Source organism: Gopherus flavomarginatus, chromosome 22 (assembly GCF_025201925.1).
Source record: "Gopherus flavomarginatus isolate rGopFla2 chromosome 22, rGopFla2.mat.asm, whole genome shotgun sequence".
NCBI lineage: Eukaryota > Metazoa > Chordata > Testudines > Testudinidae > Gopherus > Gopherus flavomarginatus.
The window spans coordinates 5,254,893-5,282,461 of NC_066638.1; the positions used below are offsets into that span (position 1 = coordinate 5,254,893).

The 27,569-nt window shown below is 45.3% G+C and overlaps 1 protein-coding gene across 4 annotated transcripts in view; it reads left to right on the forward strand.

The window, feature by feature from the left end:
- CSMD2 (CUB and Sushi multiple domains 2) overlaps window positions 1-27,569 on the forward strand; it is a 560,963-nt gene that overhangs the window by 364,847 nt on the left and 168,547 nt on the right. For all 4 annotated transcript variants that reach the window (XR_007770925.1, XM_050932578.1, XM_050932579.1 and 1 more), the window contains 7 exons: window positions 95-211; window positions 8,681-8,896; window positions 10,358-10,546; window positions 16,277-16,446; window positions 20,653-20,809; window positions 21,898-22,089; window positions 25,059-25,185. Coding sequence is in view for 3 of the 4 variants with exons in the window: in XM_050932578.1 (XP_050788535.1) it covers window positions 95-211; window positions 8,681-8,896; window positions 10,358-10,546; window positions 16,277-16,446; window positions 20,653-20,809; window positions 21,898-22,089; window positions 25,059-25,185 (1,168 nt within the window). In the remaining variant the exon portion in view is untranslated. The remainder of the gene's footprint in view (window positions 1-94; window positions 212-8,680; window positions 8,897-10,357; window positions 10,547-16,276; window positions 16,447-20,652; window positions 20,810-21,897; window positions 22,090-25,058; window positions 25,186-27,569) is intronic.

Consider the following 27,569-nt stretch of genomic DNA (forward strand, 5'->3'; position numbering starts at 1 on the left):
TCCTAAATATCCCAGCCCAGATCTCTCTAGCTCTTCTCCTTTTTCATAGTCGCTCCGTTGGCTTGTCTGATTTTAGCACATTTGATTTTTGCAGCTCTTTGTGGAGGTTACATCCGCAGCTCCAGCGGCACCATCTTATCCCCAGGCTTTCCTGATTTCTACCCCAATAACTTGAACTGCACCTGGGTGATAGAAACTTCTCATGGCAAAGGTGAGACCCCTTTAGATTAGGGTGGTTTTGAAAAGAGGCCATGCTGCGGGGTAGTGGAGGGGACAGCATCCCATGTAAACATGATGGTTGGCTTGCAGAAGAGACAAGGACAACCCAAAAATAGCCAGTGTGTGTTGGTATCTCTTTCTTTTGTTTCCCATCAGTCCTCACAAAAGTGATATGGGAATGACACTGAGGGTTGGGTAATGCAACCAAGGCTTTCTCAGAAGCACCTTGTCGTTCCTCTGGAATGGGGAGAGGTGGCATAATAACATAGGTAGATGGACCCAAACCCTCACATCCAATCTCTGCAAGCTTTGGTGAAGTCCCAATCCATAACTAATCCTTATTTCTGGTACTGGTCTTCATAGGGCCTGAAGCAGAATGCATATCTGTACAGATCCTCATTATAGAGGGGCCTGGGTCCAGCTCCTTTTTGCTGAACTGTACTGCTCAGGTCCATCTGTGTAAGGAAGTGAAATCATTCTCAGTGCCCTTGCAGCACATCCTAGACCCAGAGGTGATAGAAGTGTATCACCATTACAGAAGAGACAGCAATGACGTCTGGTATTTACGAAAAGGGACAGGTAGTCAGGACTCCTGGGTTCTGCTGCTAGCTCTGCCACTGAATCATTGCATGACCTTGGGCAAATTAGTCCAATGCTTCTGCTTCCCAACCTGTCAATCTAGAGTAAAAAACCAAAGTCACCTTTTGAAAGCATGTTGGGATCCTCGATGAAAACCACTGCATGCATACAAAGTATTATTGTGGACCGACGGCTTAATACTCGGTTATTCCGTCACATATGTTCACTCTTCTGCCTTTTAGTGACATAGAGACCAGGAGTTAGGCCCCCCAGATTCCTGGCTCCAGTGTACAAGGAGCTACTTCCAAGCTTAGGTTGACTTTGTGACAGCCTCTTACGGGAAATGAGGTTAGATTTGATACCCATGCTGTTCTAGCTCACTGGGAAGTTTCTTCCTAAAACAACCTGGATTAAGGGCGTGTGTGTGTGTGGGGGGGTGTTATATCCCTTATATAACCATGTCCCTCTGTTTATACCAGGTAGCAGCATATGAGAGCTAGCGTCAGCCAAGTTTGCAAGACCCATTTTTATTAAAGCATATAAACTTGTCAGTGAAAAGCACAGGGCGTTACGGGAGCCTTCATGTGCTGGGAAAAGTGTCCTGTTGAGCAGTGCCAATTCGCTCTTCACTAATCCACTCTGCCCTGGAATCAGCTCTTCTGATGAGAGACATTGCATTAGCATGTTGCTAAGCTAATGCACAATTCAGAGAGCTGACACCCTCTCATAAGACGGTGGATGGGTTCCCCACCCCCAAACAAAGGAATATCTCTGGCCCAAGACAAGCTGCATTTTCAAACAGTGGCTTTGTGTCTATACTAATCTTTTTTTTTAATTCTCCTAAAGCATCCTACCATTGCTGCAACCGGTTCAGCAATGAACGCGGGAGCCTGAGCTCGTTGGAAAATCTGGCTCGCAGTTAAAATTCACGTACCCCCCTTCCCTCCCACACTGTGTCTATAATTGTATCTGAGCACTAATGGGAAAATATAAAGTGTAAAAATGGCCTCTGGGCCAGAGGGAAGAGAGACTGTGTTACTATGTATGTGTTGGGGGTAGGGGTTATTCCCCTTTTTCCCTTGCTAGGATTCTTTCACCATTGCTAATTACCAGCAACCTGCTGGAAATAAATACCAGCCAGCAGTGGAATCTCTCATTGCCCCGGCCTGCTGTCTGCATTCAAAGGCACTTTGCTTGTCAGTTTTATAACTCAGCAGTTTGGGACTCTGCCCCTGTGCCTCGCTGAGTCACCATTCCTGTATTTCTGCAGCAGCCTGGGTTAGGCATGCAGGGGCCATGCTTCTGTGTTAGTGGGGGAAATCAGGAGACCATGGAACCGAATTAGAGTTGAGTGGGAAAGGAGAAGATACAACAGAGGACATAACCCAATTATAGGACGTTGGCACCAAGCCATCTTTTATGTCAGACGTCCACTCCCTCATTGTTCCTGGAGTTCAGACAAGCCGCATTTATTTACCGGCACAAGGAAAGAGGAGCGAGCCTGAAGTTTTCCTTTTATCTAATGATTTTGTGAAAGGTGACAGAATGAAGCCAGACGCTGGATGTGATGTGCTGTATATACATTCTGTTTCCATTGAAACTGTGCACAATTTCTTAATGATCTGTTTTTGCTAGGCTCTACTGCATGAAATTGCAGAATAATGCATTACACGGAGATCTCCCAGCCCCATTCAGCAATCTCTGTCCTACCTAAAGTAGTAAGAGGCAATGGAGCTGATTGACCCCAGGTGAAGGTAACAGAGATTGAGATGGGATGAATTTGGGTTGGTGAGAAGTGAAGAGGCTGTAGAAATTGGGGCAAATTCTGCTCCTAGTTATGCCCATGTAGCCTCACTGACTTCAGTACCGCCACCCCCTTATTGAAGAATGTTGTCTATTGTTACATCCTCATCTCTGAATTCTCTGTTCTCTAACATTGCAGTTGAATTTGGTGCTCATTAAAGTCAGTCCGTTAACCGCTCTGGTGTGAGCAGCACTGATCACAAGCGTGGGATGAGGTCCCCTTTGCAATGCTCACTTCCTGACCAATGCCAGCTCAATTTGGACTTGCAGCACCCCATGCTATTCCAGATTCGGGCCGCTCACTCTGAGCTCTACTGAAGCATCTCCATTCAGAATTGCACCGCACCTTACTGCTCCAGTCCTGGGCCTACACCACACGACTCTTTCGGCATATCTCAGTCCATGCCTCACTCCAGTACTGAGCTTCCTCACAGCTCTGCCAATGCAACCCGGCCCAGACCTGCAGTATCGTCTTGCTGTTCCAGGCTTTGACCCCCCGCATACTCAGTTCTGCCAGTGCATTTCAGCCCACCATCCTCTTCTGTACCAATATTGTGGACCTGACACAGCTTCCAGTGTTGGATTGGCAGCACTCGTGGCTGGGAACAGACGGAGTTTCCAGCTGCTGGGTTCTGAATCTGTTGGAAATTGTTGTGCCATCTTGCATGGGGATTGCTCACATTGGAGACACAACAAACTGTACTTGCTGGAGCTTTGCAGTGGCTTCTGCTTGGATATTTACTGGGTCCTTCAGGGGGTGGTTCAGCTTCTGATGAGATGCTGAAGTGAGGCATCTTTTCCCGGGTTCCATAGCGTGTTTGTCATCTCTTTGCAATTGGCTTCCTAATGCGTGACTGACATTTTGTTGTTATTTCCATGTTGTCTTTCAAAAAGCAGCTTGAGTGGGAGAGACGTTTTCTGATGTAGCCTAGGAGGAGTTTAAGGCCATGTGCACTGATAGCTACAGAATGGCTAGGTCTTATACATGAGATCAGCCTGATCCCCACAGGTCACAAGTCAAAACTGAGATTGTATAGCAACTCCGTGCAAAGTGACCTTTCCAGTGACGGATTGTCTAGCACAACTTGCCGTTTCTAACAGTGTGAGAGGAATTTGTCCTGCCATTCTCACAGCACCCCCGGATTATAAAATGTGCCCCGGTCTGCATATTATTCTGAATGTTCCTAAATGCACCCTCCCTGCTAAGCCCCATCCTTTAGATCACTGGTTTTCAAGCTTTTTTTCACTTGTGGACCCCTAAAAATTTTCAAATGGAGATGGGACCCCCTTTGGATTTCATGGTCCAGAGAGACAGAACTGCCATCTACTCCCTCTGAGCTGCCACTCCTAACTCAGGGCAGCGGCACAGCACCAAGGCAGTTTGCCTTGCCCTGCTTGGTGCCAACTCCCACAATTGTCCTCTTCAGGCCCTGTCAGTCTGGCCTATCACCAGCAATAAACTCTTAATTTCATTGCCAGAGTAACGGCTCTGGCCTCCCTCCTGCTTTGCAAGCACATTTGCCTGTTCCCTTCTCAGCTCTCCACGCTGCTCTGTGCCCCCGAGGGCACAACCCTTCCCTTTCTCCCTCTGCCTTCCCTGGGACAGTCTCTTTGCTTTGCACTGACCTCAGTGAAATATTTATTATGGATGATTTTTCAGTGACCTGTCGATCCCACCTCCTCTCCTGTGGGGTGGGCTCACTTTCACTCAGACATTGCCTGGGGCTTACCTAGACTCTCCGTCTTCCTGCTCACATCTGCTGCCATAGCCTTGATCTGCCAGTGTCTCGCAGGGGTGATACTTTCTAGTCTGAACATCAAGGATCTCACCATCTCTGATCACTGCCCCTCCCATCCCCTTTAAAACAAAGCACTGTCCCTCGCCCCAGGCAAGTCCACACTTAGCCCTTCTGTCGTGCCATGGAATTCTATAACCCTTGTTTTATAATGCATCTTCAAACAAATTGCCCTATCAGAGCCTCTTCCATAATCCAGGTTATACTGTTATTTTACATTGGCGCTAATGCTACCCCCCCACCTAAGTGGGGGGTGGGGTTTGGTGGGGTCAGCAGAGATTGGCAGTGGCCCCAGATGAATTGGGGAGGAGAGCACTTGAAGGCGTGGCGCCTCCCCTCCAGCAGCTGTAACCACTCATTGGTCAGCTGGGGGAGGAAGAGAGCTGATTAGTCCCTCGCCCTTCCCTTCCATTAATTTAAATTATAGCCTGGGGCATGTGAAGCATCTTTGTTGCTCTGTTTCATCAGCCATACATGTGAGCATCAGTGAAAAGCAGAAGCAGCAAAGAGTCCTGTGGCACCGTATAGACTAACAGACGTATCGGAGCATGAGCTTTCGTGGGTGAATACCTACTTCGTTGGATGCAAGTGGGTATTCACCCACGAAGGCTCATGCTCCAATACGTCTGTTATTCTCTAAAGTGCCACGAAAGATCCAGACTAACACGGCTCCCCCTCTGATAAGTGAAACGTAACTGAATCTTAGCGTCAAACAGGCATAATTCCTATTGTCTTCATTGTTATTCTTTCTTCTGAAAGGCTCGCCCTTGCTTCTCCAAGGACATTCAGCATGCTGCCATGATTCCTGAAAGCTAAGGCTGTTCAAGGTTGGGTGGAACAGTCTCTATACTAGGGCAGGTTGACTTCCTAAACCCATCAGGGCTTAAAACCAGCAGGAACACACCCATATGCCGTACCAGACCATCCCTGAAGATGCAGCCTTATTCTCCAGAATTTCAGTTTGCAATTTAAAAAAAAAAGTTGATCTCTAGCTAGGATGGTTGCAAAGAAAACTTTTAAAATATGGCTCGTGTGTGACTAAGGCAGAGATGAGTCTCGAAGAGACTGGAACAATAGCTCAGAGAAGAGTGAGCTATGCCATGCACCTCAGTGATGGGTTAACTCAGATGCCCAATGATAATTTATTGATATGAGGGGAGAGTTGTCACAGATGGGTACAATTTACAAAAGCACAGCATTTGGGAGATGCCAACACTTACTTTCCCCCCATCTAGTCAATTAAAATCCAAGCCTAAATTGTCCAGCAGAGCTTATGGGCATATTCTTTCCCCCCCGAAGGGGAGCCATACCCAGGGACCTCAGCAGTGCCAAGCAGCGAACATAATCATAGTCTCATTTGGTAACTCTGATGCGGGGGCAGGGCTCATTTTGTGAGTGGAGTCTGGAAGAGCACCGCCCCTCCCTCCTTCCTTCCTAGTCTGACCCTGATGCCCGTTTATTTATTTCTGAGCCGCTGTGTTGAGACTGCCAAACATTATGCCAGTTGAAGCCAACTGCGTTAATGATTTCGCAGCGGAGCTGGTCTGAGGAACACCAATTCTTCTGATAGGCCACAGAACAGCTGTTGTGTGGTAACTTTGGTCCTTCTTCCTGCCGTGTTCTGGGTTGAAAATAACACTTAGCTCTCATAAAGCGCCTTTTCATCTGTGGATCCCAAGCACTTTACAAAGGAGCGCAGGATCATTATCCCCATTTTACAGAAGGGAAAACTGAGTCACAGAGCAGTGGAGGATATTGCAACTCAGTGACAGAGCTGGAAAGGGAACTGAAATCTTCCGACTTCCAGTCAGCTAGACCGCTAAACTAGCAGTGAAATACTCTGCAGCACAAATACCAATTTCATGAGTCATCTGCTCCCAGATCTTTCTGAATTTTTGCTCTGCTTATTGCATGTGAGCAATACACTCGTTTTCTAAAGGAAGCAGCTGTGTTGTTGTAATGGCTTTTTTTACATGCCCAAAGGCACTAATTTACTTTATGGACTAATGGGCTGTAAAATTTCAGTTTAAAAAGAGTTTAATTTTTAAGATATTTAAGGCTGAAAAAAACATTTTTTGTTTTTAATCTGATAACTTCTGAGTGACCAAAATGATTTCTTTCCCCCCTGATTTGGTAAAAAGAAATTTGCTTTCAGGCTGACACATTTTGTGCTGCAGTAAATTTCAGACCAGAGCAAAGGTGTAGTCAGAATTGCAAATTCTTTTAAATGAGTCTGTAGTCAGCCCTGTGGCTTTAGTTCTAGAGCTGTTAACAGGCTCCACTATTAGAAGTTATAACCTTGTCTACAGTGCTGCGACTTTCTCGCTCAGGAGGGTAAAAAACCTGCTCCCGGCACTGGTAGCTACTCCCCTCGTGTGATCTAGATGGACCTTTAGTCTAACCCAGTATGGCTGCTCTTATGTTCTTAATATCCAGAACTTCAAGGCTTTACCCAATTTTGAATTGTTAGAAATCAGGACAAGACTTCACGTAGGAACCAGATTATCCTGCATCTGCTACTATGTGGAGTTCTTGCACCTTCCTTTGACACATCTGGTGCTGGCCAGTGTCAGAGACAGAACTAGAGGGACATCAGACCTGATCCAGTCTGACAATTCATCCATTGTCAATTAGAGTTTTTTTAATGAAATACCTTTGTTGTGCCACTGGGTGCTACTTGTGTCACTACAGGGGATTACAGTTCAACTGTAATTGATTAGAATCCAGATTGGGATACTCTTGTGCTGAGTAGTGATTTAATCCATCAGTAGCCCCACTGATTTCAGTGTATGCCTAGTGTAAAGGAAAAGTCAACATGAGATTGGATATCACAGTCTGGTCCTTAATGTTTGGAAAGTGCATTGAGGTTTTCGGATGAAAGAAATTGTATCAACGCAAAAGGGGTTTATTTGTTGCCTGATGTTTCTTTAGCCCAGGGTAGGCAACCTATGGCATGCGTGCCAAAGGCGGCACACAAGCTGATTTTCAGTGGCACTCCCACTCCCCGAGTCCTGGCTACTAGTCTGGGGGGTGCTGCATTTTAATATAATTTTAAATGAAGCTTCTTAAACATTTTAAAAACCTTATTTACTTTACATACAACAGTAGTTGATGAAGCGGGTATTCACCCACAAAAGCTTATGCTCCAATATGTCTGTTAGTCTGTAAGGTGCCACAGGACCCTTTGTTGCTTTTTACAGATCCAGACTAACATGGCTCCCCCTCCGATACTTAACAATAGTTGAGTTATATATTGTAGGCTTATAGAAAGAGACCTAAAAACGTTAAAATGTATTTCTGGCATGTGAAACCTTAAATTTATAAAATAAATAAATGAAGACTCGGCACACCACTTCTGAAAGGTTGCCGACCCCTGCTTTAGCCTCTTAACTTCATTGGATGGTTTATGTGACATAGGATATAGGACCCCGCCTTTCCTGTCTCCACAAAAGCTGCTGCTGACATTTTTGCAGCAGGGCTTTTTTCATAAACGAAGGGTTTCTAATTGTGTTTGAATGCCAGCGTGGAAATCACCCAGCTGGAGGCCTCTGTGAAAATTAGAAATAGTAGCTGTTTTTGCGAGTGTGTGGGTGTGAGGGAGATGTTAAAAAAAACAACAACCATTGCTGCCTCTAAGTACTTAACAAATGTGGCCAGGTCAAAGCCTTCCAGCTTCATTGTTCAAACTATGGAAACCTAGGTTTTTGAGAGGGAAGAGGGGAGAGCTTTTCTTTCTTCGGCTGGCTTCAGTAGTTGTTGTTGGTTCAGTTTTAATTTCTCTTTTGGCTGTACGCTGTCAGGATGAGAGTGCAGAATCTTTCATGCTCATAGGTCGTGCCATACCAGATAAGGCCAGGGTCTATCTAATTCAGTATCCTGTCACTCACAGGGACTAATACCAGCTACTTCAGAGGAAGGTGCGGGAAACCCTGCGGATTTGGCATAACCCGCCTCCAGGGAAAGCATCTTCCTGATTCCTATTAGTTTTTCCGTCTTGCTCTGCAGCATGGGGCATGGGATCACCTGCTGTGATCATCTGGGTATATTTCATCTCATCAGTTCACTGCTGTTGTAGGAGCCTTAGGCATTGGTGGCACCTAGGTCTCTCCTATTCTTTGCCTGTTTCTCTCCTCTCTAAAGTAAACTCTCCCAACCTTTTCAGTCTCCTTTTTCTTTTTTCTGGGAGGTGGGTGTTGAACTGCTGTTTTGGGGAGAAGGAAGGTTAACAGGCTGCACTGTAGAAACACGTGTTCAGCTGTGGTCCTCCCTTTTCTTCCCTGCAGGTGTTTTCTTCACCTTTCACACCTTCCATCTGGAGAGCGGCCACGACTACCTGCTGGTCACCGAAAATGGCAGCTTCACCCAGCCGCTGAAACAGCTCACCGGGTCCCGCCTGCCTCCCCCCATCAGTGCGGGGCTCTTTGGGAACTTCTCCGCTCAGATCCGCTTCGTCTCAGACTTCTCCATGTCCTATGAGGGATTCAACATCACCTTCTCGGGTAAGAGCAAAGACTGATTCTTGTCAGGAAATGAGTGCTGGTGGGAAGTGCCAGGCTGAGTGCCTCCAAGATCAATCCTCTGCCTAGCCACATTCACACCACTGATGCACCTGAGCCCTGAAGTGAAGTGGTTCGAGGACTTCTACAGGGTCCCTCTCTGCATGATCATTCAGTCTTGGCTGCTGTATAATTTGCAATCAGCGTGACCTGAGCCAAGATCGAAGTGATGACCAAGTATAAAAGGCCCATTCCCCTGAGCCATCTGATGATGATGATGATTATTAATTTTATTTGTATTACCATAGCTCCTAAGATCCCTAGACAGGGACCAGTATCCATCCAGCCATTCTTCATTTTAAATCAGGAATTTTAAGGGATATTTCACTTTTTTTATTTTATTCCGTGTCTTCTGATCCATGCAAGTACAACATTAATAAAAATGTACCTGTGTAATTATATTTCTTCATTCTTGCATGGCATCAGCCAGTGGACTAAATCTGCTGAAATTAAATCCCTCTTCTCTGGTATTTATCATCCCCTCCCAACTGGCTTTTTGTTTTCTCCTCTGTTCCTGGGAATCCAGTTTCCTCTCTCGTTTCCTGTGGATTTGCCAGCCCACCTTGCTCCAAATACCCCCATTCCCTGCATACTAAATCAGAATCACTGCTAGGGCACAGCAGTTCCAATCTCTGCCCAGGAAGCTGTGGCAGATGGGATGCCTTAGAAAGAGACTCTAAGCAATCTGGACTCTTTGGAGAAAGCTGGTCACTCCTGTCGCCTGGCTGGTCTCCTTGTACATTGGTCCTGTGCCCTGCTCATATGCCCAGGGCACTTCATCAAGCAGCTCATCCAGTGACCCAGCCTCTGCAGCTGGCTCTGGTTGATCTTAGAGAGAATACGTGTCTTGCAAAGCTTCAGCCTTTAGATTAGCCTGACGGCATTGCTGGGAAGCTGGAACAGTACATTTCTTTGCTCAAGATGCTGTAATAAAAGAGTTGCTGATAGAAGCAGGCACCCTGGAGCCTAGGAGGGCATCAAGGGATGTTGAACTCTGAAACTGCTTGGGCCTGATGCTGAGCACCTCAACTTCTATTCATCTCAGTGGAGCATGCGGAGAAGAAAATGTTTCCATTCTGATTTGGTACCATTGGTGTGGCTGTGCCCTCCCATTAATCTGGTGTCAGTGATGGTGAATGAGGGCCAGTGTCGGGTTAAATCTAGAGCGCCATTGACTGCTCCCCTAGGATGAAACTCACCCCGGTTTTGAAGGTTTAGGTGGAACTTGCGCCTTCGGCTGGCCTGGTGCCGGCCCCTTTGCCTCGGCATGAATTACACCCAGGCTGCAATCAAAACACTGAGCACTTCTGTCATCAGTGCATCGTTTCTGTAGCTCCTTGCGGGTGGGAGAGGGAAGCCTGATGAGTCTTCCCCCTAATGCAACGTCATTGTGCTCCTTCTTAGAGTACGACCTGGAGCCCTGCGACGAGCCCGAGGTCCCGGCCTACAGCATCCGAAAGGGCCTGCAGTTCGGTGTGGGGGACGTGCTGACCTTCTCTTGCTTCCCTGGGTACCGGCTGGAAGGCGTGTCGCGCATCACCTGCCTGGGGGGTAGACGGCGTGTGTGGAGTTCGCCTCTGCCAAGGTGTGTTGGTAGGTGGTCATGTGCTTTCATTTTGCTTGGTCATTGTATTCTATTGTAATGTGAAACGGGCAGGGGTGTGTGCCGGCGGCGTGCGGCATTTTCCCCCCCTCCCGGGACCATGTCTTTGTGCTTGCCATGTCGGGGGGGGAGGGAACGAGCGACAGCTCTGGAGATGGTCCACAGAGCGGCAGGTAAATCATAGGGTATGGTGAGGGGGCTGCATCCCTGATGAAAAGTCTTGTGAAGATGGCTAGAAAACGATACCCTTTCCACCGAGTCCCAGAGCACATGGAAATGTGGGGCATGGGGGGACTTCAGAGGAGATGTCCACAAGCGAGCCGTCCAGGAGTTCATACAATGATTGTCTCCTGGAAAACACTGCCCTTCCTATGCCCCGCCCTGCCCTTCCTATGCCCTGCCCCAACCTCCTCCCATTGCCCCGCCCCCATTGCCCCACCCCCAACCTCCTCCCATGGCCCACTCCCCACTTCATCCTCCCATTGGCCCCTGCCCTCCCTTCCCTTTACCCAGCCCCTGCCCACCTCTTCCTTCCATTGGCTCCTCCTTCACCACCCAGTGACCAGCCTCCACCGCCACCTCCTCCTCCTCCCATTGGCCATTGCATATCATCTCTGGGCACCTACAGCGATTATTTACATAGCGGAGTGATCCTAGGACAGTATTTCATGTACATTTTTTTACATGTAATGCAATCTGACAGTTAGAAATAAACAGCCCGCACTGGGTTATCAGCCAGCTCCCTGCAGACCATGAGCAAGTCCTTTGCCGACCACCAGTGGGCTAGATCATGTAGTTTGAGAGCCCTCTGCTTTAGAGATAATCCCTGATCCATTTATCCCACCACTTCCAGTCCGGCAAATCCTGCCATTTCGAGTCTGTCTATAAATGTGAGTAACCTGTTGTGGTCGACACAGAGAGGGCATCCCACTGAGAGCAAGGCTGTCTTTGCAGTCTGCAGCGCATTGCCTGTGAGACCTGTCATGCTGAATCCATTTCCTAGCACTGCTTAATGTCCCAATCACAAGGTCACATCATCCTGCCATGACAAGTACCCATTCCGGGGCACACATAGCAATCAGGTTGCAGGGAAAGCTAATCAGGGAAATAGAAATCAAAAGGAGTCATAACACCACTTTAAATTTGATTCACAGACATCAGCACTAAGCAAACATAATGGCTTCCACTTATCCAGTTTACTCCTGGTTTTAAATTAACATGTTGGTTTTATAATAATGGATCAAATTTACTGTCTGATGGTTTGCAGGGAACTCTGGTGTTTGGGTGACTAGGTTCAGGATGCTGGTGATCAGATTCTCAAGTCAGTGTGTTAGCCTTATGTAAAAGAATACAGTCAGGAATTTTATGCCTGATCTTCCATCACCTGCTACTACTTTACATGTTTGCAGAGTGCATGCAACAGCCTTTTCCTGTGAAGAAATAAGTGCTGAAATACTTTTTGTGGAGGAGACTAGGTTCAGCAGTTACAACTGAGCAAATAGCTCCAGGCATTCCCCATGGATATTTGCTTGAATGACATAACACGGTTCTTTTGGCTATGCTAGCACAACCTCTTTGAAAGAGGAGTGAGAACCAGCCCGCTGCACTGTGATCAAGTGCTCCCCAGGCTATGGTTAAGGGAAATAGAACGGACAAATGGGAGCCCAGTGGAACTGGCCAACCCTCTCGCTGAAAACTGGGGCTGCCCAAGAGGCGTCACTGTCCTATGGCAAATGCGTAAGACCTAGTAGCTCTTTGACCCTCTGAGCTTTTATAGAATCATGGGACCGGAAGGGATCTCGAGAGGTCATCTAGTCCAGTCCCCTGCACTCATGGCTGGGCTAAGTATTATCTAGACCATCCCTGACAGGTGTTTGTCTAACCTATTCTTGAAAATCTCCAGTGATGGATATTCCACCACCTCCCTGGGCAATTTATTCCAGTGTTTAACCACCCTGTCAGTTAGGAAGTTTTCCCTAATGTCCAACCTAAACTGACCTGGCTGCAATTTAAGCCCATTGCTTCTTGTCCTATCCCAATGGTTAAGAAGAAGAATTTCTCCCTCCCCCTTGTAACAACCTTGTATGTACTTGAAAATTGTTATCATGTCCCCTCTCAGTCTTATCCCTAGTTAGTGTTAATAGCACTCTCTAATAGGAGGTGAGGGAAATAACAGGACACTGCTCTAATCACATGTCCATGTAGACTTCATCCTGAGTTTCTCAGGGGGCTCTGTGGTTCCTGTGGTTTCTGTAAATCTCTCAGGATGCCCTTGGGGCCTTCACTGCTCAGGGAAGATCATGATAGTCTTGCCCAGCTTTTTCCTTTACAGGGGAAGGGTTTGGTACCAGCTTTCACACATTGCCTTGAGCAAATGCTTCCTTATTCAGCCTGTATTTGGTCCTCTCTTCTGCACGGACACCAGTTTTACGTCAGTCTGTTCTGTGTTATCCACCTGCTCTTACGCTGCTGGCTCCCTCAGGAGCCTGCCTGTGCCTTACTAGCTTCGGAGAGAGATGCTGCAAATGGATCACCATGACTGATGCAAAAGAGGCCTGGCGGTTCTTAGATACAAGTAAAGCAAAGCGAGTGGCTACTTAGAGCAACACTCTTTTGTAGGCCCCATTTCCCTTGGAGGCTCTGCCCTATCTCGCTCTGCTGTAGAAGGTTTGGAGAGGAGGAAAAATCAAGCCCCTGCCAGAACTTCATCCCCCCACCCCCAGTAGAGGGTCAAAGAGGGAAGGCAGTGCCTTGCTTGACTTACCACCCTCGCTGGGATCTTGGGACCTCACTAACCATAAGGCTGGCCAAGTCACAGAGTCGCTTCAGTGGTCAGAAGAGGTGGGGAGCATAGAAGCTGGTGCCCTTGCGAAGGTACAGACTTAACACGCAGGGTAAAGCTACCTCACAGGTGTGCAGGCGTCTGAATCAATATTTGCCTGATCAATTCTGTCGGAGAGTCTCGGGTGAATTCTTTTTGACATACCTCAAGATACGGTGGCTGAGGAGGTGTTTTGTTCTAGGGTGAACGCCAGCCGGGATGATTGTTAATGCTTTGAAATTTATTCAAAGGTGCAAGCAGGGAGGGAACATAGCTGCTTAATGGTATCTGATGTACAGAATCTTGAAACCATCACATCTTCAGGCTCTTAAATTGCTTTGTACAATAGACTGCATGTGTAAATGAAAGGTTCTTTTTAATTCTGGTCGCAGAAAAGTCACTTTGAAAGCCACGTGCATTAGATTATAACAAAAGCCAATGTGATTTCACTACAGCCTGCTAAGGCCAATTCTTTGCCCTGGTGAGTCTTCGCAGCAGCCTACTTGATGCAATGCTGAAACAGCTACTGATATGGCAAAGAGTAGATGGGATCAAGGAACTAATGATAATGTTCTAGGTATTGTGTAGTGGTAGGTCTCTAAGAAAAGGGCGGTGGTTTATGGTGAGAGGGCAGGACTAGATCTGGGTGGGAAATGGTTTTCTCTGATTATGAGAAGGTTTGAGATTTAACATTTTTTTCCTGTTCTGAATTGGACTGAAAAGTCAAAATTTCAAAGATTTTCACCAACCAACAGACTGATATTTCTTTTTTAAAAAAAAATTGGGTCAGTCAAAATGTGTCATTTCAGCAGTTTCAAAATGTTTGCTTTTGCTTTTCACCTTTTAAAAATTATTTTTTACTTTTCTCTTAGTATAAATTAACAAAAAAATTAAACAAAAAGTCGTTTCAAGCCCCAAAATGTTTTTTTTTTAGAAAAAGTCAACAGGGATATTTTGACAATTTCAAAACTTTGTTCAAATTTTCGAATTGTGAGGCTTATCAGAACTGACCCTTTCCCCGTAAACCGATTCAGTTTTCATAAATCAGCATTTTGCAAGGAAAATTCCAGACTTGCTCTGCACAGGACTAGAAAGTAGGACTCCCGGGTTCTATAGATACCTCTTCCACAGGCTCACTATTAGAGAAGCCACTTACAGCTTGATTTTCACAGGCGCTGAATGCTCACGGCTTCCTTTGGGAGTCCGTAGAAGCTGTGATTGCTCAGGACCCCAGAAAATCAGGCTTATGAATTCCTCTGTGCCTCGTTTTCTCAAGTGCTGCTGCTGTTGTGTTATTTTCCGGTAACGCTCAGGACCCCCAACCAAGATCAAGGCCTTGTTGTGTCATGTGCTGTATAGACACATAATACAAGACAAACCTTGCCTAGAAAGGCTTACAATCTAAATAGACAAGGCAGACAAAAGAAGTATTTTTATCCCCACTTTATAGATAGGGAGCTGAGACCCAGGGAAATTAAGAGATTTGCCCAGGTTCTCACTGGGAGTTAAACCCACTTGTTCTGAGTCCCAATCAATGCCTTAATCCCAAGGCCTGCCTTCCTCTGGAAAGTAGCTTGCTTTGAAAAATTTGAGCCATTCAGACACTGTGGAATACAAACTTTGGCTTGAACTCAAACGCTACAGGGTTCACGTTTGTCTTAGGAGACAGTGTAGACAAAGGACCCAAGTAGGTGGGGTCGGGGAGAAAACCCAGTGGAAACATGGGCTGTGACAAAAGGAGCAAAGAGAAATTCTAATGACAAAATAAATATGGTCTATATCCTGGCTATTGGTCTGCCTGTCTGGGTCAGCTGAGCATTTCTGCAATTCTCTCCCTAATAAAGTGCTGGCTTTTGTTCAGCTACAGAAAAAGGGATGGGGGTTCAAGTGACTCGCCTTTGAAAAATCTCTGGGCTTAAATTTTGGGAGAAAAAAAGATTGAGTGAATTTGGGCTAGTTTGGGAAACAAAAAATGAATATGAGGGAGTAGGAAAACCTTCAGATCTCCGCAAGCTTCTCCCATTTCTTGTTGAAATTACTAGAGCTGGCAGCTGCAAGATGGGGGAGAGAAGTGCTGAGTCAGTAAGAGAATAGGAGGCTTTGAAATAATGTCAAATAGTGAATCCCCGATCTGCTATTGTTTCACTAGAGCTAAGGGCATGATTAACAATGAACAGTGTCTCAAATTTTGCCTGTTCTTCTGTCTTCAACTTTATTCTCAGGAAGATTGTGAAATTCACAGTTATTATTTAAAATTAGTCGTGAATTTCACCTCCGCATATTTACCTGCACAACTAGCCTTTACCATTGTAAGAGTTTGTTACCAATATTCAATGGCTGAGCTAAGAGATATTCTCTGTGTGGGTTAGTTAAATAGAAAGGGTCTGATTTTTTTGTGTTGGGTGACTTGTATAAGCACACAGACAAATGGTTGAATAGCACAATGTAATATGCACTTCAAAATGTTCTTTCAAGCCCTGATTTAGGAAAGCATTTAGGCATGTGCTTAAGTCCTGTTGATTTCAGAGTTAGGCAGATGCATAGGTGCTTTCCTGAATTGGGGCCTCGGTGGGTAATGGTACATCCACACTTAAACTGTTATATTTTTTCTTTTTGCAAATGGCTGTGCTAGTAAACTCAGCACTTTGAATGTTCATAGACCATACACAGTCATATTAGGATTAATTTTTTAATCTGAACATTTGCCAAATTTTCTAAACACTATTCGCTCAACCCTGCTCATTGCTGAAATGCCAGCTGCACTTGAAGGCAATGTGGATTTGGGGTGTGTGTAAGGGACCACACAAACATGCAGGGATTCAGATATCATTGTATGCGTGTACCATATTGCGAGTATTTCCATATGGTTATTAAAATGTTCCTTTGTGTCTTCCCACAGCTGAATGTGGCTCATCTGTAACCGGAACTCAAGGGGTTCTGTTGTCCCCCAACTATCCAATAAACTACAATAACAACCATGAATGCATCTACTCCATCCAGAGCCAGCCAGGGAAGGGAATCCAGCTGAAAGCCAGGACTTTTGAACTGGAGTCCGGGGATGTTCTCAAGGTAATGCTTCTCTCTCCTCTGTTGGAAAGTAACCCTTTGGAGAATTTAAGGAGACACTTGTAAAAGACAAATATCATTCTGAACGTTTCCTTCTGGGTTAGCCGACTACCCTGAAACACATCCCTTCGAAAGGCAAATGTGCAGCTTCATCAAGCAAAATCCACAGTTATCTTGAAGTGTGTTAATGATTGCTATCATTTGTGTCATGGCAGCACCCAGAAACCCTGCTCATGGGCCAGAGCCTTTTGTGCTAGGGGCTGTATAGACACAGAACAAAGCCCACAGTCTAAGTTGTGTCAGCATCATCTCTGGGAAGTGGGACAGCCTTGAGTCTTTGGGATAAAATGTGAGATCTGTAAAGAGAGATGAGGCAGATATTTAGAGTGGTGCACATCTGGGCATAGAAAAAGTTTTGCATTATTTGTGTCCATAAAGCTTGTAGTGCAGATTTAGCAACCTCTACCCACCTCAAGACCCAACAGAGCATTACTGAGTTTGGATCAGCGTCAGCGATGGGTAAAGTCATTTGGATAAAACAAGGAACCTACCTGTAATTTTTGGCTAAATATGGACATTCCAAAGTAGTGCTAAGAGATTAACCAAGTGGTATTTGCAGTGTGGATTAAGCAAGTTAATGGCTGGTTAATACTGGGAAAACTTAAAGGAATTTTTTTTCTCCCAGTCTGGTGTTCAGACATGCAGCTTGGGTATCCGGACATTTTTGGATGCTTTACCAACCCCTCCAAGCTTCTTGAGTCTGATTAGCCCCTTCATTGTCTGTCTGTCCAACTCTCCTTTGCTGTATGTCTTCATGGGCATCCATTGCTGGTGAAAGCTGCTGGAACTGGAAGCTGAGCTGTGCGGCACGGGCATCAGCCGTATGGATTTGCACCAGGATACTCTCTGCCCTGTCCTCTGCTATCCCCAGGAGGATGGAAGAAGAAGCTTGGCCTTCACATTCTTTCAGTCCTCGACCATTCGCCCGAGATTGCCAATTGTAGTGGTGTTTGTAATAATATAGATACATATGTTGTCCCCCTGATCCCGCTTGGAAACTGGACTCAACTCTCCAAATGGGTCACTATACAGCCAGTCAACCAGTAGTTATCACTTATCATTTTGGGCCTGATCCAAAGCCCATTGAAATCAGTGGAAAGACTCCCTTTAACTCTAGATCAAGAAATGCAGCTGAGCCTCAGCAATGTCTGTGGTTGGGGTACCTCACTGAGGTTAGAGAAAGAGCTGCAAATGACTGTGTATTTGTGTGATGTCCGTGAAACAACATCCGACTGTCCATGGGCACTGTGCAGTGTTGCTACTATGCGTTAGTTTTCAGTGCTCTGGTATCACATGCCTCTGTAGAGCCAAACCTCCCCAATTCTCACTATTATCTGGGAGACACATTGCTCATGGCTGCCTTTTGCACACAGAATAAATAAAAGCAACATTAACGCACCACAACATATTCTCTGCCCCTGGCATGCTTTAGCGTAGTATTCACTGTTTCATGATGCTTCACAATCTGCTAATAAACATGTAAGTAAAGTATATAGTCTGTAAAAATAGTAATATCACTGTAACTTCTGCTAGCAAGTACTTGCTGAGAGGTGGGGAAAGGTCTCAGTCTTTTATGTAAATGATGCAGTGTGCTGTTTAGATTGATAAAAGGTCATGGAAATATCCTGCACAGACCAGCTAAGAGGCTGTTTTCCCCCCCTAAAAAAAAAAAGGAAAATATTTTGTCTTATGGTAGATAGATGGAGATGGGGCTCTAATCTGGCAGCTTCAGACACCCCACAGAGCATCAGACACTGCACAATATGCATAAATGTTTAGAAACATCCATTAATAGAGGGAAAAAATTACTCCGTTTCAGAGATTTGCTGGAACGCCAAGGGGTGACTCCCTGAAGCCAAACTTCCATTCTTATCCCCATCATTGTAAAGCAGCAAGTACGAACCTGGAGGATGCACGAGGGTCTTTGCATTATTTTTGTGTGTCTAAGTGTCAAGGCTGACTTGCCAAAGGGGGGAAAAAAAAGATTATTTAAACGCAAAACGCCAGAGCCGTGCTCTTCAGCAGTGCAGGGCCCAGTATTTTATTCATCTGCATTTACAAATTTCCGCACTCGTATAGAGGGAGACAAATCTAGGCTGTGTGATATTAACCACAAAGAACTGCCTTTTGTAGGGAGCATTATTACAAGCTCCATGCTACTGGGCTAAGCCATCTCCCAGGAAAACATCTGTCCTTATTTGAGTGTTGTATTTATTCGGTGCGAGGTGGGCTGAATCCCCTGACATGCTATCCACAGATTCACTGAAAGAGAGAGATTTCCTCCTAGTGCAAAGCAGGATTAGGTTGTTGTAATGTTGGCCTAACCTAACGTGGACTGACATCAGCTCCATACCGACTAGCGCTCATATGCTGGAAAGAGAAAGATTTGGGCAATGTTAAACTCCACTGAAATACCCTGGACTGGGAGGAATGTTCTGGTCAGAGCAGGAAATGTAAATGTTTCATTAATCTCTCTGTCGCACTTATATGGCCCCCGTTACCGTGGGATCTGAGCTCCTCAGAACCTTGAATGTATTTATCCTCACAACACCTTCTGAGTAGGGAAGTATTTCTCTCCTCATTTACAGGTCTGAAAATGAGGCACAGTGAGACTAAGGCCTAGTCTGCCCTAGAAAACTAGGTCAGTTTAACTACGTTGATCAGGGTTGTGAAAAATCCACACCCGTGAGTGGTGTAGCTAAGTCTCTAAACAGACAGAGCTAGGTCGACAGAAGAATTCTTTCATCACCTTAGCTACCACCTCTTGAGGAGGTGGATCACCTATACTGATGGGAGAATCCCTCTCATCTACATAGGGTGTGTCTACACTGAAGCTCTACCCATGCTGTAGCATTTGAAGTGTAGACAAGCCCTAAGTGACATGTGCACAGTCACACAGGAAGCCTGTGTCAGGACACGGAATTAAACCCAGGTCTCTCAAGGCCCAGGTTAGTGCCCTAATCCCAAGCCATCCTTCCTCACTGCTGACCCAGGGACAGGTGTTAGTGACAGACATCAGCAACGTGATCCATTGTTTCATCCCAGATTGTCTGTATCATGGCAAATGACAACTTGCAGCAGATGTGTGTGTATGTTTTCGCCCAACAAAAGGAGGTGCATAAGGTTAGCCACAAGGCTGGATTGGGTGTGTTTGTACTTCCAAAGTACTACCAGGGTGAAATGGATGGTTCCGGTCATTGGCAAATAGGATAAGGAGACTTTCCCCTCTGGGTCATTAATTAACGTGGCCATTTAATGGCCTAAGTGAAAATATTTGGTGTTTCAGCCCACTTCCTACTACACGCGTGACCCCAATCACAAAAACTAGACTCAGAATTGACCACTGATATGTCGCTGCGACAAAGAACTCTTACATGATTCGGGGATGAGGAAGCAGCTGGAGCTGCTGATCTATTCCTGAAAATGACACACAGGATCATAGAATATTAGGGTTGGAAGGGACCTCAGGAAGTATCTAGTCTAACCCCCTGCTCAAAGCAGGACCAATCCCCAGACAGATTTTTTTTACCCCAGTTCCCTAAATGGCCCTCTTAAGGATTGAACTCACAACCCTGGGTTTAGTAGGTTAGTGCTCAAGGGTGTGCTGCTGTAGGAACATCAGAGGGCTGAGTGTCTCTGAGGGGATCTCTAAAGACAGCAGCAGATCAGTGAATGGGGAGAATCAACACCTTGGAAAGAAGACACTGAATTTGGGAGAGTTTTGAGCACAGGCTGAGGCCTGCTTCTTATATAGACATTGGACTAACCAGGGAGGAAAGAGAGATTTTGAACACACTTCAGGCTCACAGAGTCTGCAGGGAGAACTTGTGGGGAAATGGACCTAAAAGCGAATGAGTGTGTAGACGGTGATAAAACACATACTGATGCATCCCTTTTTAAGAAGTGCTGCATTCCCCAGCTTCCTCCCCTGACTCCATTTCTTCCCATTTCCAGAGTGATCCAGTCATTCTGGCCCATCAGTCAGTTGCCCAGTGACGGGCATCCTTGTGGATGTTCTCATTAGCGCGATCAATGATTAAACGGGTGCCACCGTGATCACACCAGGTGACTCTCTGTCCCCCTCTAATGGCTAGCCCCCTGAAGAACCAAACATACAAAGTTTTCTTTCTTTTTTTTTTAATCTTCCAGGTCTATGACGGTAACAACAACTCTGCTCGCCTGCTTGGCTCCTTCAGCCGCACTGAGATGCTGGGCACCAGTATCAACAGCACTTCCAGCAGCATGTGGCTTGAATTTATCTCCAACAGCGAGAACACGAGTAAAGGCTTTGAGCTACAGTTTTCTAGTAAGTCACAGGCCTGCTTGCTCATGAGACGACAAACCCGAACTGTCATTGTTATTTCTTATTGCGCTGAGAGGCTCCAACTGAGACCAAAGTCCCATTGCGCTAGGTGCTGTACAAACGCGTACTGAGAGACAATCCTTGCCCTAAAGAGCCAGTAGCCTAAATAGACGTCACAGAGAACGTGTGGCAGAGAAGAAGCATTCTTATCTTCATGTTGCAGATGGAGAGTTGAGAGACAAAGAGATTAAGCCCTGGTTTATGCTTCAACGTTTTACTGGCATAGCCATGTCAGTTAGAAGTGTGACAAAGTCATCCCTAGCGCAGATGGAATTATACTAGTAACAAGTCGTTTGGCCAGTATAACTTATTTCATTCATGGAACTGGTATAAGCTGCATCTGCACGAGGAAGATGTACCAGTATAGCTGTATGGGGATGGTTATACCAGCAAATCCTTTCTAGTGGAGACAAGGCCTGGGGAACTTGCCAGCGGTCAGAAGCGGCGCCAGGGTTTCTGGTGCCCTAGGCAGAATTCAGGGGATAGCATTTTATGCGCTTCCTACAGGGCGCATGGGAGCTTCCGGTTCCACTCCCATCGCACCGCCAAAGAAGGACCCTCCGCCGAAATGCCGCAGGCTACAGTGGCAGTCATTGAGCTGCTCAGTTGCCTGCCACTGTTTTCCACAGCACGTCGGCAGAAGGTCCTTCTTCTGCACAACTGGAGTGGAACCGGAAGCTTCCGTGCTCCCCATGGGGAGCACACAAAATGCCGCCCCCCGAATCCTGGCACCCGAGACGACCGCCTAGGGTTGCCTAATGGAAGAGCCGGCCCTGCCAGCAGTCACACAGGAAGTCTGACAAAGTTGGGCACTGAAATCTTTAGATTCCCAGCCCAGTGTCTTAATCACAAGACCATGGTTCACTGAACATTCCTTCTCTCTCCCTAGCCTTAAGATCCACATTAGGAGAAGAAAATTCTCACACCTGGTGACCTGGGAAAAGCAGTAACTGTTTTATTATCTTCCCACTTATTCACGTACTTGACGGTTAAATATCTGATGAAAACAGCTTCCTCGTCTCTGGTTCCAGGTTTTGAGCTCATTAAGTGCGAGGACCCCGGCATCCCACAGTTTGGCTACAAGGTTCGTGACGAAGGGCACTTTGCGGGCAGCTCTGTGTCCTTTAACTGTGACCCTGGCTATACGTTACGAGGCAGCAGGGCGCTGGTCTGTTTGACAGGAGAACGCAGAGCTTGGGACCAACCGCTGCCGGTGTGCGTAGGTACGACTGCTGTCATTTCTCAGCTAAGTGCTCTGTTTGTATCTCCCGTCCCAAATGCGCCTTTGGCCTGCATAGCCAGTCCACTAGCCTGAGATGAAGTCATGCTGATCACACCCATCTACACTAACAGAGACTGTACTGTAGAGCCCTGTCCACACGTCCTTTTATCAGATATCTCTTTGTTTGTGTTGTGACTATAGATTGAGAGGACTGGGCTGTGCATGTGTTCCACAAACAGCCCCCTATTAAATGTGTCGCAGTCCTGACACCCCTTGCTGTCATCTTCAAGCTCTGGTCCCTTCAGCACAGATCTACTAATGTCCTTCATTCCTCATCTGCACCTCTCCTGTTGTTCCGACCTTTGTCCTCTCTTAAACGTGCTAAGCTGAGGAGTGATTTCCGATGATGGCAGACATCAGTAGAGATCTAAATTTCAAAGTCCAAAATATCTTTAATTTGAGAGCTACACACGATTTAATCCCAGATTGTCAGCGGTTTTAACTCTGTTGCTTTAACTCTCCTAATTTGCCTCCTCTCCACAACTCCCAAGTGGTCCATTCTCCTTCTTACCCCACAAGAGCAGTACACTCTTGCCTAGACGAGTCTGAAATTAAAACCTTAGTATCCAAAATGAGAAAATGACCCTCGTGGGCTAAATTTTCGAGGAGGATTCTTAAAATTCACTTGCAATATTGACTTTATTGCTTCTTGTGATATTTTCAGTTGCATCTATTTGCTCATGAAGCATGGAGAGCTGTGTGCAGAAACAGATCATTGTTGTTTAGATTGAAGTGCTCAAACTATATTACATGCTGTACAGACCACATAGGAAGACAATGCCCCTATGCTGAAGAGCCTATTATGTATATAGACGGAGGAGGACGATATTGTAAAGAGATACAATATACAAGTAATGGGCAGTGGACAATTAGCATGTGTCTGATTAATTCCATGCGTGTGTACACTAACCTCAGCAGCCCTTTTACATAACCATTGTTAGTTCTTTAGTTTAGATAGGCAGCCAGTCACTTATTTGCTGTAGGCAATGTCCATGTACATGGACAAGTCATGGTCTTTGTGCTTGCAAATACAGTGCATGCAATTAAGGAGAACCATCAAAATGTTGACCCTCAGAACCCTTCAGCATTGGCATAACTCTTCTTTGATTCATGCTAAATTCTCATTGCTGGTAAAACTCCCATTTGGCTTCAGTAGGCAGAAGGTTAGGCCAAAGCTGAGAGAATCCTCATTAGATGAAATTGAAAGTTAAGCCCAGAAAGTCCATTGTGGGAAGAAAACTCTGCAATCTGTCAAATACAAGGTGTCATTTTGACTCCAAGAAAAGAAAGTTGGTTGCTTGTCGTCATCAGCATCATCTTCGTGAACCAGGTGTTTTGGTCTTTAACATCCACATGGAGTTTAGACCAAACTGTGTGCAACAAAATTTTCTGAGTGCACACATGCGTTCTCTCTCTCTCTCTTTCTTCCCCCGACCTTGGAAACAATAAAAAAAACTATTTAAGACCCACAAACAGGTGTAGGGGTGTGTGTGTGTGTGTGTGTGTGTGTGTGTGTGTGTGTGTGTGTGTGTGTGTGTGTGTGTGTGTGTGTGTGGACAATCATGGCAAACTAATGAAACAAGAAACATGATAAAATAGGAGACCCCTTTTTAATGGAAAGATTTATATCCCCATCTGCCAATAAAGAAGATATACAGTAGCGTCACAATTAACTGCATAGTTACTCTGAAAGTTATTACACAGTAACCGCAAGATAACTCAGCTGGAAATTATAGCAGTTAAAACTGTTGTAGACATTTAAAACTAGGCTGGACAAAGCATTAGGAAATATACGGTAAGAAGCATGTAGTATTGACTAGAATATCCAATAGATTTTTTTTCCACCTCTAATTATTATGATGCAGTGATGATCAGCTCAGCCTTAATATCCTGTTAACTGATAACTGCACAATTAACCTGTATTTCCAGTGTGTGATGAAATCTCTTGGAGCACCTTTCCATAGGAAGGTCTCAACAACTGGTGGGTTATTTTCAAGCTCAGAAATGACACACTAGGAGTTGGGTCAAAAGCAAACTGGCTTCAATTGATGCAATGGCCTTATACTGAACTTTAGCTCTGGCTGCTAAAATTAGATGGCCACATTTTTATAATCAGCTGAACTTTTCGTTGTCTGCTCTGTGTGTGTGTGTGTGTGTGTAAATTCATAGAATTTTAACAAATGTTTAACAAAACACATTGGGGGGGGCACTATGTTCTTTGTAAGCCAATTAAGCAAGTATGTAGGCTTTATTATGCTTGTGAATCATTATTAAAGATTTTTGCATATGCATGGCAAAGATATTATGCTCTCTCAAATCACCCCACAAAGTGTGAATTAAAGAAAGCTGAATGCTAATGAGCTCTAAACTTGTGCACTGTGAAGCCAAAGGGGGATGAAAGAATCTTTGGTCTGCTGTGAGGTCACATCAGGTTGTAGGAACCTGTCCTGCAGAGAGGTGCAGAGCTATTCTGCTGACTCATCCTGCAAGCCAGATGAGGTGAGTCTCATTAGCTTTAGTATAACATGGTTGAGAATCTCTCTAAGAGAAAAGAGATATTCCTGCCTAGGAGCTGCCAAGCTCTGTAGTATAGACTGAGATTTGCACTGATAGTTACATTAGTGATAAAAGGTCACCCCATGGGGGAGGGATAGGTCAGTGGTTTGAGCATTGGCTGCTAAACCCAGAATTGTGAGTTCAATCCTTGAGGGGGTCATTTAGGGAACTGGGGTAAAAATCTGTCTGGGGATTGGTCCTGCTTTGAGCAGGGGGTTGGACTAGATGAGGTCCCTTCCAATTCTATGATCTGTACACCATCCTTTGTGTGTGAGCTGTGTTAGGGGTTGTTGGATGTATATAACCACAAAACATCAAGAATCTTTTCCTAACCACTGCATATGTTTTTTTCAGCGGAGTGTGGAGGCACTATCAGAGGAGAGTCATCAGGACGGATATTGTCTCCAGCATACCCAACACCCTATGATCACAACCTCAACTGCATTTGGACAATCGAGGCAGAAGCTGGTTGCACAATAGGGTGAGTTGGGGGCCAAATATAGGGGCTGTTTTGCTGCTTGTTTTTACTCATAGCTCTTCTGTGGTGAGGCTTTGGTTTACTGCATTCTTTTGCCAGCAGAGCTGAGTGAAACTTTTTGGATGAATCGTTTATTTGCTAAAAATGCAGTTTTGGGTTGACAGAAATTATATGTGAATTTGGGTCAAATCTGGTATATAGTTTTGGCCAAAAAAAGTAGTAGTAGTAGTAATAGTGATGACTCAAAAAGTTCAATCTATTTAGCTTAACAAAGAGAAAACTAACGGGTGACTTGATGACAGTCTGTAAGTATCTACATGGAGAACAAATATTTAATAATGGGCTCTTCAATCTAGCAGAGAAATGTCTAACATGATCCAGTGGCTGGAAGCTGAAGCTAGACAAGTTCAGACTGGAAATAAGCCACACATTGTTAATGTGGAGAATTATTAACCGCTGGAACAATTTACCAATGGTCATGGTGATTTCTCCATCACTGACAATTTTAAAGGTGGGGTTTTTTTTTAAGATCTGCTCTAAGAATTATTTTGGGTAAGTTCTTTGGCCCGTGTTATACAGAAAGTCAGACTAGATGATCATAATGGTCCTTTCTGGCCATGAATCTATGAAACTATGAAGAAAAAAAAATCAAAACATTTCCTTCCAGAACAAGATTTTGGTTTGAAATTTAGCTTGATTTCTTTGAAAAAAATAACAGGAAAAAAAGTGGGGGGAAGACACCCAGAAATGAAACAAAAAAGCTGAAATAAATGTTTCATTCAACCCCAAACTAAATCTCTTCAGTCTTTTGTTTCAGCAAGAAAAAATGAAAATAAAAATTCTTTGGTTTGACCTGGACAAAATGAGGGTGGGGAGGAGGGTTCGGCCTCTTTGCTGGGAAATCAGTTGTTTGCTCTGTTATCAGCCCTGTTTGCTCTCTTCTTTATTCTATTATCTATTTTCTCTGTTATCAACTCTTTTTACAAGTAGGCTGAAGTCAAAACTGGTCGATGGATTTGAATGTCCAGTTCCCGTTAAACATCCAAGTCCCTGAGATAGCGTTGAAAATGTGACCTGTAGTTCGGCTGTAGGGAGGCTGGGTTACCATGTGCTCTTCTGCAGTCTTGTTTGTTATGCTGGGATTACATGGTGGTTACTATAGGCTTGTTTATTTCCCATTTGCTGCTTCTGTGATGCTGGAAACCAGCCAGCAATTACTTAAAGAGGTTAGACAGAATGTTATTTCACTTTGCGGCAGGGCCGCCCATGGGGTAGGGGGACAAGTGGGGCAATTTGCCGCAGGCCTCAGGCCCTGCAGGGGCTCCCATGAGAATATAGTATTCTATAATATTGCAACCTTTTTTTATGGAAGGGGCCCCTGAAATTGCTTTGCCCCAGGCCCCCTAAATCCTCTGGGCAGCCCTGCTTTGCGGATCACAAGTGAGCCGCCAGCGCTTGCTCTTCTCCTGCTGGGATGGTTAAAAGAGGCACCATTTCCCCCGCACTCTGGCTTTGGTTAATTTATATCCGCTATATGGCCTGTCTCTGAAACACACATTATTGTCAGAAACATCTGTCACGCCACACTGTGGAGAAGGTCAGGTAATTTGCTGCTGCCACTGTTGTCTGATACTATTGCTTTATTAAACTTTCATCTGTTAGCCTTCAATCCTGTGTCTTTGTGCCGTGTAAGGGACTTTGATTTTGTTTCCTCTTGGGATGTATTTTAGAGTTGAAAACAGGCTCGCCACCAGAGTATTGCACTGAGATTCCCCGGTTCGGTCCAACACGCTTCCAGTTGGTTTATCCTACCAAATGGGCTTGTATTTGACATCCAAGCACCTGCAAGATTATATCCTAGGCAGTTAGGGGCTTGAGCTATCTCCCGCTCACACCACCAGTATAAATTAAGAATAACTCATCCGAAGTCGGTGGAATTACATGGCTCTAGATGAAGAAAGAATCAGGGAGTTGAGTCCCCAGATATGAGCAGTGAGTGGAGGAGCTGGAAGGATAAGATCGCAACACATGGCATCTTTTTATTATAACTTCACTGTTTTCTAGTTTTAATAATAAAAAGCAACATACAAAAGGGAATTATTCTCCCTAAAAGAAGCATCAAATTAGTTCGCAAACATCTGGTGAGTATGGAGACCAGAAACCGTTTCCTCCTTCCGCTTTGCCCCCACCCCTTTGCCTTTGCTTCAGTGCAGTTTAAAATGTAATGTATTCTAGTTTTTAAGGTATGTGAATTTGGCTCTGAGGTAGGTGGGGAACTGGCTCATAGACTTAGTGCAGCTACCAGCATGCTTTTTGGAAACTTCTGCTTCCCTAAACCAGCACTGAATTCTCCCACAGCCCTGCCACACCACCTCAATACAGCCCTG